Source organism: Gymnogyps californianus, chromosome 2, assembly GCF_018139145.2.
Source record: "Gymnogyps californianus isolate 813 chromosome 2, ASM1813914v2, whole genome shotgun sequence".
Classification (NCBI taxonomy): Eukaryota; Metazoa; Chordata; class Aves; order Accipitriformes; family Cathartidae; genus Gymnogyps; species Gymnogyps californianus.
The window spans coordinates 148,758,777-148,773,454 of NC_059472.1; the positions used below are offsets into that span (position 1 = coordinate 148,758,777).

The 14,678-nt window shown below is 35.8% G+C and overlaps 1 protein-coding gene across 2 annotated transcripts in view; it reads right to left on the reverse strand.

Moving 5' to 3' along the window:
• The window catches only part of ARHGAP21 (Rho GTPase activating protein 21), a 121,667-nt gene that overhangs the window by 32,879 nt on the left and 74,110 nt on the right, over positions 1-14,678 (reverse strand). Inside the window, exons 6-7 of one of the 2 annotated variants that reach the window (XM_050891503.1) lie at positions 9,460-9,514; positions 578-607 (exon numbers count right to left, since the gene is read on the reverse strand). In XM_050891503.1, coding sequence (XP_050747460.1) covers positions 578-607; positions 9,460-9,514 — 85 coding nt within the window. The remainder of the gene's footprint in view (positions 1-577; positions 608-9,459; positions 9,515-14,678) is intronic. The other variant, XM_050891502.1, reaches the window with a different exon arrangement.

Below are 14,678 nucleotides of genomic sequence, written 5' to 3' on the forward strand. Positions count from 1 at the left end.
AAAATATTCAAAATAATAAATCATTGAGAAGCATACAGCATACTTAAACAATATCCTATTATTGAAAAACTTCAGCATGACTTCATTCAGTTTAAACATAATGAAATAAAGAGCCAACGCAGAGCCTGCCAATGCAACAGAAGATTAAAATGATTTCTCAGGGCTTTTACACGCTTAGGCGTGGTATCATATCACAGCATTTCCTGTCCAAATCATAACATGCTCAATTCCAGAATATCAGTGTAGTCTTAAGACTAGACAGGTTATAAAAGCCCAAGTGCAGCCATAAAATTAATACAGAGCAAAGTACAGAGGAGGGCGAGGCATTTACAATACTGCTGCAATGTTACATCGAGCATTAGTGAAGTGCAAAATATTAAAGCACACAGAGAAAACCAACCAAATAACACAGGCACAAACCACAAATTAAGAGATTAGCGTTATGAAGAAAATTCAGCTCAGACTATCTAGCTCATTTCCAACAAACTTGCTGTTTCATATTCTTGCTTCTCACAAATCATTAAGAAAAACATGCCTTACAAAACCATCAGAGAAATGGCTACTGTACGTTTCTTACCAGTGCTGTGACATCCTTTGTAAACTGCAGCTGGCAGAAAACAGGAAAGCATAGTAAAAGCTGCTTACAGATGTAAAGACAGAATTATCTTGGCATATTGATGTTGAATACAGCAAGCTAAAAATACAACTATACTGATTTCACTGGAAGGTACCAACAGAGGTAAAGGGCAGTAGAGCATAAAAAATAACTTCACCCTCCTTGTGAGCATGTCCATCTCAGGCTTTTATCTGCTCCTTGCGTTTATCCTCTACCCTTACAGAAAGCAAAATACATTTGTGCCATTTTGCCTTGGTGCATCCCTACAGCTGCCTGCAGAGAGCTCTGGCTCTATGCAACAAGAATTCCCTTCCACTACAGCAACATTACTGTCTCTCATTTCCCCTGGGCTGCTACCATCCCTGCTTCCTGGTGACGAAACAACAGCTTTATTATGCATTTAAAACAGCACGCCCCTTCCCCACATATATCTGAACATGACCACAAGTTGTCAGCTGACTGCAGCTGCCTTCATGCTGTACATCTGAAACTAGAGGAATGATGCTGCAGAAACACTCTACTCATGTGATTTGTATTTTTCTTTCCTCCACTCATAGTAAAAAAATCAAGCCAGGTTTCCACTGGCACATTTAATGGAAGGAAGGAACATATAAATATTTCTAATCTTCAAATAAATGGCTATTTAAGATCTTGATAGGCTGCAAGAATTTAAAAAAAAAAAAATTGGAAAAGATGCTGAAGACCCAGAAAACAGATAGAACAAGAGACTACTGGCATGCAAGACAAAAACAACCATCCTCCCCAATCAGAGAACAATTATTACTTTATACAGCTGATAAAACAGTTCAAAACCTGGGATATGCACACGTTACTCCAATATAAAATAGACTGCAGTTATGTTTTTGCAAAACATGCCCATGACAAACAATGCTTCATTGATTTTGACAGCAGAAAGGCTAAATTCCAAAACTGGTGTGATCTGATCGTAGCTGAAGACTACAAATGAGTATAAAAATCAGTTCCCAGCTCTTGACAAAATTTATCACAGATATTAAAACATCATCTTCAAAGGATAGCATTCTCACAGGGTCCAAAATGAGATCAGCTAGTGACAGGACAAGGCCTAACGGCTTTAAACTGAAAGAGGGTAGATTTAGATTAGACGTAAGGAAGGAATTCTTCGCTATGAGGGAGCTAGGGCACTGGAACAGGTTGCCCAGAGAAGCTGTGGATGCCCCTCCCTCGGGGTGTTCAAGGCCAGGTTGGATGGGGCTTTGAGCAACCTGGTCTAGTGGGAGGTGTCCCAGCCCATGGCAGGGGAGTTGGAACTAGGTGATCTTTAAGGTCCCTTCCAACCCAAACCATTCTATGGTTCTATGATTCTCCCCCCAATAAAGAGTATGCTTCCATGATTGCAGGTATATCTGGACAGACAGGCTGCCAGTTCTCAGTAAGATAGAGTTACTGGAAAAAGGTTTTGATGATGGAAAGTGTAGTTCTCCTTTCAACTTCATTCCACCCACTTCCCAAGAAATCACTGAAACAAAAGTTGAACTTTCTTCTAAGAAAGAAAAAGTTTATAAATAGGGGCTGTGACATTTCCACAAAGGAATATTAAATATCTTTGTTCCATAATTCTGATTAAGGGCCTACAGAGAAATATTGCAACTTACAAAGAAATACACAGATCCGTTCGGAATAATGTCATGCTGAATGATGCATTATCAGCCTTTTTACTATGAAATATTTTAATTGCTTTAACCAGAAGGTGATGGTTAAATTTTTAGAAGAGGTTTAGAGACTAAAAAATGTGAAGTACACCAATATATTTATTAGCATTTATACACCGTTTTGATACTTAACATATTTTGCAACTATATGTAAAACACAGTTTGAATATTACTCTCTTCTCCCTTTAGTTGCTCATATGATACAGTATGTGGAAATACTACCTTCATCTCTAAGTGACTGCAACAGAGGATGTACCCATAAAAAAAGCCATTAGGGTATGACTTAAATTTAAGTCTTTAAAAAGCCTTAAAAATAAAGAAAGCCTTCCAACTTAAAAAAAAAGTGGTTTGTTTTTTTTTTTTTTAAATATCCAGATCAGCGATGCTCCTGATTCAGACACCAGCCAAACCACTCGAATTCCTACAGGAGCTGGGTACTCAGCAGTTACTCAGAAGTTCTAACATGATCAAAAAATCAGTCTTGATGTTTTATGAGCTCTCTCCCACCTTCTCAAAACAACGGCAGTTATGAAAAGCTTACCATACAAATACAACAATTTAGAGTGACATTAACAGCTCTGATGGATAACAGCTCTGCAACAATTACTAGAAGAAAACTGCTGTGCTTACAGTAAGAACTCAGCATGTTTCCAGTTATTGGGTACAATTTCTTCCTCACTTTGCAATCTGGTTTTGTTTGCACCAAGTTTGCAAACTCCTATGGCAAAGAATTAATTTCTTACTGCAAATTTGTATAACTATTAGCACATCAAGGGTTTAACTGGTAAGGTAATACATTCATGCCATATGATATGCAAAATAAATTTTAAGCAAATAAAGCATTCTACAAGATATTTTATTAACCCTCAAATTCAGCTGAAGGGTTTTGCTCACATTTTTTCCCCACTTGATTTTATGCCATTTGATGTTAGAATAATGACAGCCAACGTACACGGATTCCTCTTCGTAAGAATCATGATGAAACCCCGTACTTTCAAGAGCTTGAGCCAACCATGTCCTACACCCCTTAGTCCAAATCCATAAAAGCACATAGGCATATGCTTCACTGCAGATGAGTATGCTTCACTGCACTTCACTAAAGGATGAATAACAACACTGATTTCAACCGAACTACTTGCAAAATTGGTGATAAGCGTTTTGATGAATCAGAAGCTAATGTGCCCAGCACCTTGCAAGACTGAACTTGAGGCATTCTTCCTTCCTTCTCCAACCAGTTTGGCTTCAGATTATGTTTCTTTACTACTAAACTCTTCTCTTCCCAGGTCCTGACTTATTCTCACATTTAGCACGAGTACAGGAACTGCACACCAGAAAAGGTTTTTAGCTGTCTTAAAAGGAAACATTGTCCAGTTATAGTTTGCTCTGGCAAGAATGTTAGTAATACAGCTCAAGTGGTTTCATTTTACTCTGAGACACCCAGCAAACACTACAGTCAGATAACATTATTTGGAAAAAAAAAAGCAACAAAAACCAAACAACCACACCCTTTCTTCCCAACGGCAGTGACATTTTAGTATATAAAATTTAATGCCTTAAGCCCAAGAAATTTAATTTCCAAATACAAGCTGTGTAAGAGACTTTCTTGTAAATATTAGCCTAAATCGAGGTGAGGATGGCTGATGCAAATGGTGTTTTCTAACACAAAACTTTGTCCGATAACAAAGTTTAAGTCTCTTCTAGGTCACTACGTCTTCACACCGCACCCCTCCTTCCATTGTACTTGCTGCCAGAGCTTTAATATTAACCTCTGCGCACATTAGTAACTGCGTCAGTACAAAAATCTGAAAGTAAACAAATGCTCTAAGACTCTGGACTGGATACAGCTACTTATGAAAACATCTCTATTTATTAAAAGTAAAGCAAATGAAAACATTTCACAGTTTGCCAATGAAACAGCCATGTTGCTCCATTAGGTCTGATGCAACTAGATGGTCTCAGGAGAAAAAAAAAAAAAAAAAAGACAATATTGTTAAAGTTGACTGTGGGCAGACCTGTAGTAAGACGCATGAGGTTACTGGGGCATATAAAACTCTAGAATAAAATTTCCTTATGTAAGTTATTTTTCTTTTTTCTTATTTTTTAATACAGGTGCATCACTGGCAATTTCAGGGTACTACAAAAAGCCTGAGAGCTGCCAAATTCCACAAAAATTGTAAGTATCCAATGACAAAGCAGCGAACGCTTCTTTTCTGCCCAGATCTCCCAACATACTGAAAGCTTCCATATCACCCGACTAGAAAGAGGGAAAAAAGAAAAGATATGCTTCAATTGACTTTCACTTGCTTTCCTGGTCATTCCCATCTAGAATTTTTTTGTTCCCTTACTATCTATGACAAGAGAAACATCTCTGTTCAAACATGGTCAACTTTCAGTTATTGATACACAATTTCAATTCATAATTTTGTCTGCAATTTTAAGGAAACATTAAGATGTAAATTAAAAGATATGCAAGAGGGAACTAAACATATCACAACCATATAGTAGTAAACAGCCTCCTTTTATTTCCACATTTACCATTATTCACAGAATGCCCAATAAAATATTTTTGTAAAATGAGACTACAGAGATCTTTCTGGAACGCTAAGGCATGTTTCAACAGATTTGTACACTAATAAAATTTAATGGTGACAACACCTAGGACTAGAAGTAACCTGCTGCCTTTTGGGGCAATTCCTATGAGGAAATGATTTTTTAAAACTTACTTCAATTGAAACTGTTGGAGATAGGATAAAAGTTAGGAAAGATGAACTTTGGAGTGGATAGTGAGGGAAGTGCCAGAAAATGAAAGATGAAAAATCAGGATAACTTACCTATAGCATATGTGTGTATATACACATACACGAAGTAGATAAACATATTTACAAATTAATATCTACATATATTTACATATAATAAACCCTATATATAAACAATATGCTACATTACAAATAACCTTCCAAATGAACAGCTCCAATGTAGACCATATTAAAGATGCAATTTTTAAGACTGATATTTTCAAGTGCCTAATACTTAGAAATTCAGTGGCTTGTAAGCTATATTCTTCTTTACATACATGAGGAATGATTAGCAAACAAGCAAATTCCAATATGAACATACCTTGAAAAAATGTTCCAAAAATCCTGCATACTAAGGACATCCTAACACACACACGTTAGACACTACAAAGTGTGTTGACAAGAGTCAAAATAAGGCTGACCTGTAAATGGGCTTAGCAATTTCAATTTTCTCTCTCTAGGGAGCACCTTTATGTTCAGTATTTTCTGTGTAGCACAAAAAACTTTTGAACAACTGAAAAAGGTCACAATTTGAACAACTTTTTAGTATTAAATTTGTTATCCAAAGGCTACAAAACAGCAATTCCATTAAATACACTTGAGAAAAGGAACTATTTGTAGTCAACCTAAATGTGTCTTCCCATTCACATCAAGTCAGTGGTACTAAAACTTACAAGATGCCAAAATTCTGTCAAAAAAGGTTGAGAATATTACAGAAATTGTATACAGATACATCAAATTTGAAACACTGAGGAGAGTATAATAATATAATAATAATTCTCCTCCTCCTCCTCCTGGTCTCAAAATGGTTACATACCTACAAATGTTTCAAAATTATCACAAGAGATTATTTTAAGTAAACTAATCTCAATTTTGAGAAGGAGCATGAAAAAAACCCAACACATTCACAGTTGGCAACAGTTCAAGTTTTTGTCATGGATAGAGATGTTTTAAATATCTTTTCCCCCATCCCCAAAGCGACATTTCCAAGATCACGCCAGTGAAGGAACACAACTGACACCGACTTCACTAACGGCAGGATTTAATATGTAATTCCCTTCTAAGCAAGCAGTGGGCACATGCCACAGAAGGCGATGACCTGTGGATTGGACCACTTCATTGTTACAATTGATGAATGGATTTGAAGCCTTGTTTTCAGGAAATTCAATATACCAAGTTCACAGACATATATGGATATTTCTGAAGACTAAACTCGAGGTTTATAAATAGCAAACTAAGGATAGAAACAAGCAACTGTGTTCTTTATGTAGTTAACCTAGCAATCAGTCATCACCACATGGAGTAGACTGCCAAGTACTCAAAAAGTTACCACAACCAGCATCATTCCTGAATATAATGAAACTATTTCATCCTCAATGCCTAGATAAACCTTTCATTAGCTCCTACTACAATATCCAGTAGTGCTTTGAGTTCTTCTATTTTTACAGCATACCAGTATTTAACATCAACGGTTTACAATGAGTGACACCATCTGAAGATATTTACAGTGAAATTTATGAAATATGTCAAAGAAAACAAATCTCTAACATACTATAACAACTTACATAACACAACTTCAGTGACAAAAGTATAAGTTTTTCCTCTAATAATAGTGCCCTAATAAGGGCACTGTATCTTACTATTTATTGTTAACTTTGTACTTATACTGACACTACCACTACAGAGATTATTGTTATCACTTACGTACACAAGCTGTACTTCATTCAGGAATAAGAATTTGCTCTGAGGTTTATATTTTATTTAGACATAAGATTTCCACAAAAGCTAATACAGCATTAGTCACAAAAATAAAAATAGAAAGCCAAAACAAAAAAGTATGCAGTTTCTCAGCCGAAAACAAAAAGTTACTGTCTTTTCACTGGGAGTGAAAGGAATAACATTCTATGCTGTTACTCTGAAAATATGTTAAACATGAGTGTTCAGCTTCAAGTAGAGCAAAATTCTTCACCAGATCTTGTCATGAGAATAGTAGATCCTAACATCTAAAGGCTGAAGATTAATAATCACCATCTTCAGAGGAATTGTATCATTTTTCATTTGACTGAAGTTACAGTGGTGCACTGTGTCTCAAAAGACTGCTAATTGTTATTTTAGAAGTGGTAACATTTTTCCTCCTCTGTGGTGGTCTAAAAGGGAGAAAACTACACGACACAACTGATGACTTCTGTTGTATGATGCAATTCATTTTTATCACCTGTATCTTCACATGTTGCAACTCTGCCATCAAAGACTGACACCTGAAAACATATATACTAAAATACAGATCGTGACAGAACCGCATGAACAAACTGCGGCTATCAGAAGTCTTTTCCAATAGACCCGAGTACACGCAATGGTCAGTCTTGCAGACAACAGAAAACATCTGTCTCTTCATGGCTTTCCTCTGGCAGATGCTATGTGGAACTGATAGTCCTCAAGACAAGTCCACTTTTACCCAAACAAATGCATCATAGCAAACAGGAGCATAAACTCCTCCATGTTGTATCATAATCATGTACTAACCCAACATAACAGCAAACAACTGTCAGAACGAACTCATACAAGCTATAGAGGCAATGCAAAGCATTTTTTTGCAAAATGATGACTCCACCTCTCAAACCTAATCCTCTTTCTATCTTCAAAAGAGGAGCCTCACATATAAAATTCACAACCCTACCACATCTTACAACTCAAAAGAAACTTCTTTTAGTGACACCTGGAAATTATTCCCATACATATCTCCAGTTTTTTTCTAGAACTCCCACAGGCAGGTATTTATTCTCTTTCCTTTACACCTCAATCTCCTCCAGGAGAATGACCTTATTTTCTTTTTACTAATATCCTTCTCTAGCCCAAAGGCAACAATCATCTTTCTTCCTCTGTCCCCATTATCTCACTCATTGATATAAGTTAAATTCCAACCAATTATTTTTCATCTATACTTCACGTGAAGCTTGCGCTTCTTGTTTCATCAGCAGAGGGAAGATGTGCCTAAGAGCTTCTCACCCAGCCAAATACAAAGGTTTAATGTTAAACCTACAAATCTTGCCTTGCCCAGATCCTTAGACTGTTATGGCTACAAGACTGCATTAGATGCATAGGGCCATTCAGATTATTTAAAAGTTATAACTGTTCCTCCATTTCTACATATTCACAGTTCCAGTTAAAAACCAAAACAAACCAAACAAAAAACCCCTAAAACAAAAACCAAAACAAAAACCAAAACAAAAAAGACCCCACACCACCAAAAAAACCCCAAGAAAGAAAAAAAACCCCAACCCACAAAAAAACCAGCTTTACCCTCCCACTTATTCATGCAATCAAAACTCATCCCCTGCCCTAACATTTTCTGTGCTGGATTACTGAAATATTTATCAAATGTTCTCAAAATATCACTTCTATTCTAATAATCTTGGCTTGTTGGCCTAACTGGCTGAGTTCCTATACTAGTCTCTATCTTCACCTTCAGCTCAAAACAGAGTTTCTTGGGTTTTTTCTTTACACATTAATTTGTCCTTTAATACTGGAAAACAGCTACTGAAACCCACAGGTTTTTCTTAACTGTTAAAAGACATGTCTTACTATTTCTGTGTGGATTAGAAAATACAATTTTCCAACTACTAACCAGAAAGTCTACCCTGCTTGTTGTCTTCTCCTTTCCTCTACTTCCAATTAAAAATAAACTAGAGCATACTAATACATTAGGTGTTTTTCTAATTCTTCACAATACACACATCATATTTTATTCACAGCTCTCTTGCACTTAAAGACACTAAATGGGAGACGAATTCTTTCACTATGTATGTAGGACCTCAGTTCAAATTAAGACCATATAGGCACTAGCGTAACAAAATATTTACAGCAGTTACAATTAAAAAAATTGTTAATAACCTTCAGCACATTCATCACCTTGCTTCTTTCCTGGAAATCTAGTGACAGCGAGTTATTAACAAAAGCTAGTTTTAAGCACCATATGCTAGTTTTTTAATTCAAATTTAGTAATGTTTCCCAACTTCTTTAGAATTAGACAACCTAGTTAAAGAAAGCAATCCAATTCATAAATTCTAACATAAGGAAACTAATCCAAAACATAATAAAAACACAAACACTATTCTAAGATATATTTTTTTAAAAACAATATGCTAGAAATATCATGTGAAGAAGGTATTCTCCCCTGTATTTGGATTCCTTTGAAATTTCAGAGATGGCAAGCAAGTAGGAAAATATCTAAGGAGTGACAGAGCGATAAATGTTAACTCTTTATTTGCTGCTAGCACAGTTCAAAGACTTTGTAACCAACAGCAAGACATTTTTCTTCAGTCAACATACTGTCTGAATATAAGCTTCATAAACATACCAGTTGAAGGATGTCCTCGTCTTTTGGCATAACACTAAGTTCCAATATGCTGTCACTGAAACAAATAGAAAAAAAACACCACACATGAACTTTTGGAAAAGATTTTCAGTTCTTGTTACAAAGATGATCCATTAACTTCCATAGACCAAAACCATTCAATAACTCCCACACTCAGCTATTCTGTCAAATTACTTTACACAACAGAAAAACACTGATTTCCATTAGAGTCTTAGCAAATAAGAGTAGAACAGAAATCTGACTGAAGAGTACATCTGTGTTCTCAGCAAAACCAGTGTATTAAGCTGCCTTTGTCAGTTTTGTTTCTCCTGCCCCCCGCCCCTCCCAAGTCCTAAGGTACATTAGTTGTACTCCATTTAAAACTAAAGTCCATTAGCACCCTTTAAAATTGCTGGGGAAATGTCATAACCACCACATCATGTGAAAAGTGGGGCAATAGCAAGGCAAGCACTGACTTACACCTTTCTGCTCCAATCACCTCCTAGCAGAATCAACTTAAACATATTTAGTCAGCCAGATGACATCTCAAATATGGATGAAAAACGCTTGCTATTTGTAAGTGCTGAGTTTGTCAGTCTGAATTGCTAAAACCAAAAGCAGCAGCAGCATAAAGATCCAGGAATCTGGACAGTTCAATCAATATAATTTAAATACAGGCAAAATCAGGACACCAAATGTCCAATCTACCAGTTATCCAGAGTCAAATATTGTAAAACAGTGAAACTCAGTATCTACCAGGAAAAAGTATTTTCACACACAAGAGAAGTATATGCTTGTAACATTGGATACAGAACAGCTGAATTCATTATCTCATCTGACATACTTTGTTCACATTCATTAAATGTAAACTGGAACAGGTACAGAGAAGAGCTACAAAAGAGATGACTTGAACAGACTATTTTAACTAGGCTCAAAAAAACCCCAGAAAACGAAGAGATTATGACTGTTATTCAGAAATCTCACGTTACATGTCACAAGAAGAAAGGACATTTAAACAAACAGACCAATACCAGCACAAGAAAAAAAGCATACAACCTAACTGGATATATCAGACTAGAAATTAGCTTATCTGTACTGGTCAGTACAAGGCATTTGCTGAGAAAAGACAAAACCAGCAGAGAGACTGGCCATCAACTTCAGGGCACGCAGAACAGTCTATGAAAGCACTGAGAAGGACCTCAGTTTCTTATTTCTGCAGGAAGGAAAGTACTCTTCTCAAACATGTAACGTGTTATTTATTATGCTTTCTTATATGAAAGATGTTTTTATTTTGTGGTTCCTTTTCCATTTGTTAGTGACCACAGACATAAGGCTGCATGCAAAAATAGCAGAGTAAGAGGATCTGGTTTCACAATCTTCTTACACCATTATTCATTTTGGAAAAAAGTTTTCTCCAAGCAGCAAGAATTACTTTAGTTTTAAAACCAAAGATCAGCAGTGATAGATTTAAGGTTTTTTTAAGTCTATGCACAGCTAAGAAAAAAAAAAGTCTTCAAAAGCCTTTTCAAGATTTTTCAGAATATTGAATTTTAAGAAACACAAAAGTATTGACTTTTTAATGTGCATTTACAATAGCATTTCCCATTTTGACTGAATGCATAAACAGCAAAACTATTTAAATTTCTTTAAAAGTAGTGTCATCAGGAGCTGACTTTTGCCTAGACTCCTTTGTATGGATATTAAACTATTTATCAGTTGTAAAACAAAAAGGGAATATGAAAGAGATACCATAGCTTGAGGCATTTCCAATGAAGTGTTCAGATATCATTTCTACATGTGGGTAGCATGTATGTGTAAATTCTGTTAGGCAACTTATGGTTTGATAATAATCAATGCTTATTTGCAGGATGAAGACTTCGGAAGTCAAAAATATGAGAAATAGATAAACAGTATTGCTCCTCTTCAAGTACTTTTTATATAAAGGAATATAATTTGACACAGAACAAACCATTCTCTTATACAATTTTTTTGTGCCTTTTTTTTTTTTTTAAAAGAAAGCGATTAAATCCATTTACACAGTCTAACATCTTTTTTAGTAGCCATCCAAAAGAGGAAAGGGTTCCATTCAGGAACAATGTTTTATATATCATTCAAATAACTACTTTACTATTCTATTCCAGTTTGCCTGCAGAACCTTCTGGATACAATTTGGATCTTCCTACTTTGTATTTTGTGAAGTACTCTCAGAATGTTTTTCAATTCTCATATCAGAAACAGAAAGTATTAAGGAATAAGTTTGGTGTATTGTACTATATAATGTGCACGCAAATTATGAACTAGAAAGTGTTATTAAGAACCACCACACAGAAAGTGGCAGTTCACACTAAAATATTAGACACAGTATTGTGAATTCTCAGAGATATCTGTCATGCAAATGACTTTCATTACACATTTTGAGAGTTAAATTTAAATTGATTGACTCAGAGTCATCAAACTAAAGCACTAATCGTAAAGACTTATCTTTTGATGCAGTATTTTGTATTAATGAAACATATTCAGTAGCTAAACTATGTATATTTCTGAGTAATCCCAACACTTTCAAGAAGAATTTGCAAAGCGAAACAAGTGGAAGAGACTTAATCATTCAAATGCTCCACAGTTCAAAAAAAAAAAGTTGGGAATCAGAATCTGTTTCTTGTTTTATTTAGAACCATACATAATTTACGGAGTTTACGTTAGTAATCAACATATCTCCAAGATGATTATGTAAACAGATGAGAATAAATTCTTAACGGACCAAAGTAACAACTACTGGTAAAGAGTAGGAAACCTAGACTTAAAAGTGATCTCATGGACACCTTGAGTTGTGCCCTTTACCTTCCAGAGGAAACAATCAGTGGAAGTTTAGCTTTGCTATCTCTAGCTAGAGCAAAATAGATAACGTTCGAGAGACAGCTTGAAACTTTTCCGAGAACAATACAAAACATTGCTGAATTATATCCCATCCATAAGTCCCACTGGAATTTATGGGGATCATTTCATTTAAGGCAGCTAAGCTCTGATGTCTGCAGCATTATATAATGAGGACAGACAACTACAATTGAACAACTTTCTAGAAAAATAATGAGCAGCTATGTAAAATCAGTAAGTCCAAACTGAGTTTCATTGCAAAGCAGCTATACAGTGGTGGTGGTGGGGGGACACATGGACGGACAACTCTCTCTTTAGAGGTAAAAGAGGATAAAATGTGTTGTATTCTTAAAAACTTCTCTGAAGATGATCAGAAAAATGACAAAAGAATAAGCATTTACAGTCAGCAATATGTTTGAAAGGTTAATTAAAAACAATAATTAAAAATACAGTAATTAAAATATCTACAAAGCCTTCAGACAACATACTGAGACTATACGTGAAACTGTCTTTAGTCAAGAATAAAAGAGATTTCAACTGACAACTTAGCCGTTCAAAAGGCCTTTCAGCAAGTTGGTTGCATAAAGCCTACTAAAGAAACTAAGGTGTGCTGGATGAAAGATAAGCTAAGACACAAAACAGAGCAAGAACTGTGTCACTGGGTATTTTTAATATGAGGAGTTTAAGTACATTAAGTGAACTTGTGCAAGACCAACCTATCAAGAACTATTAAATCAAGTGATGCAGATAAAACCTTTGGTTCAGGCAAGTTCCTAAGCCAAGGATTTCTGGAAAGTGGGCTAGTATTATCTGACCAAATATCACTCTATAGTTTCAGCGTTTTCATAGCCTTCTCCTAAGAATCCATTACTGGATATTATCAGAGAGGATACTGACATAAACAGACCATCAGTCTGACCTAGGATGGCTATGCTGATGCAAGAACAGCATGCTAAAGCAAGAAGCATACACTGTAACTAATTTTACTTGCCACGAAATAGCAGCACAAGAAATAAAATACTTTTGTGCAGAACAAACTGCTCTGAGCTCAAAAATACTGTTTTCAAGCAAAGAATTAGAGTTCATTCTTTAGTCACATGAGAAGCATTGCCTGCAAGCTACAAGGAAGATACACCTGATCTGGAGTCTGAGCTCTCTTCATGGATCAGAATTAGTATTTATCTGTTATCTTAAGAGGTTCAGCTGAAGACTTCCTGATGGTTATATTTTCTGTATAAAACACTCAAGGATACACATGACCTTTTGTTACGATCTTCTGTGATGTATGCATCTGGCTCAAGACAAAAAATTGTTCTCCTCTCCTAACTAACAATAGCATTCCTTCATCTTCTTTGCACTCATGGAAATTAGGGGGACAGATGCAGCAATGCAGTATACCATTCCTGGTTGCACTAGATAATCACTGATAACGCCTTGTTCGGGTGTCCCTGGTTTATCCACAGTCGGCAAGCACTGCATTCTGCTGGGACGGTTCACTACCTACACTCATGGGGCTGAAAATAAAACTTTATTCACAGGCAGACCTAGAGTTAAGAATCAATGACCACGAAGGCCACTGGAAGATGTGATTGGTCTCTCTCTTTCTTGGATTAAGATAAGAGATTTAATTGACTGATGTACCTGCTGGGCATGTAACGTCCTGTGTCTTAGGTATACACTATTGTACGATATTGCTGTCTGTACAAATACAAAATGAAAAAACGATACATGGCTGGTATTTATCTCCAGTAAAGGTTATAAAAAAAGATAGATTCCACCCTTCCAGATATTTTCTTTGTATAGAAGGTACTAATGACACAGAACGCATTTCAGTCTATCTTGCCTGTCATACCTTTGAACACAGAGTTTTGTTATTTCAAAAAAATGCACCTGGGATGTATTTATTTTGAATGAAATCTTGAATAAAGACTCCACTGAAATAGGAAGATCAGGATCTTATTTTTCCTACTTCTAACTGTAAGCATAACTAAGTCTTAATGCGTGAAGATTCACTAAAAACAGAATGTGACATGTGAGATGTATTTAGAAAACATTCTTCCATGCTGATCATAATACATCTTTTTTTCCACATAACTCATTATTATATTGGAAACTTGTTGCTATAGAACAGAAATTGACACCAAGAAAACTGTAAAAATAGAGGCAGATATGAGACATGAAAATGAGTATCCAGATTCATGCATGGACATGATTTAACAAGCCCTTGTGAGCTGCAGGAGCAGTAAATATTACCATTTCCTCAACTCTGTGCAAGGTTCATAACTTGCTGCAAAACAGAGGAAAGCCAAGGTGTGCACTAGCATAAAATTTTTCCCTTACCAGATATGCTG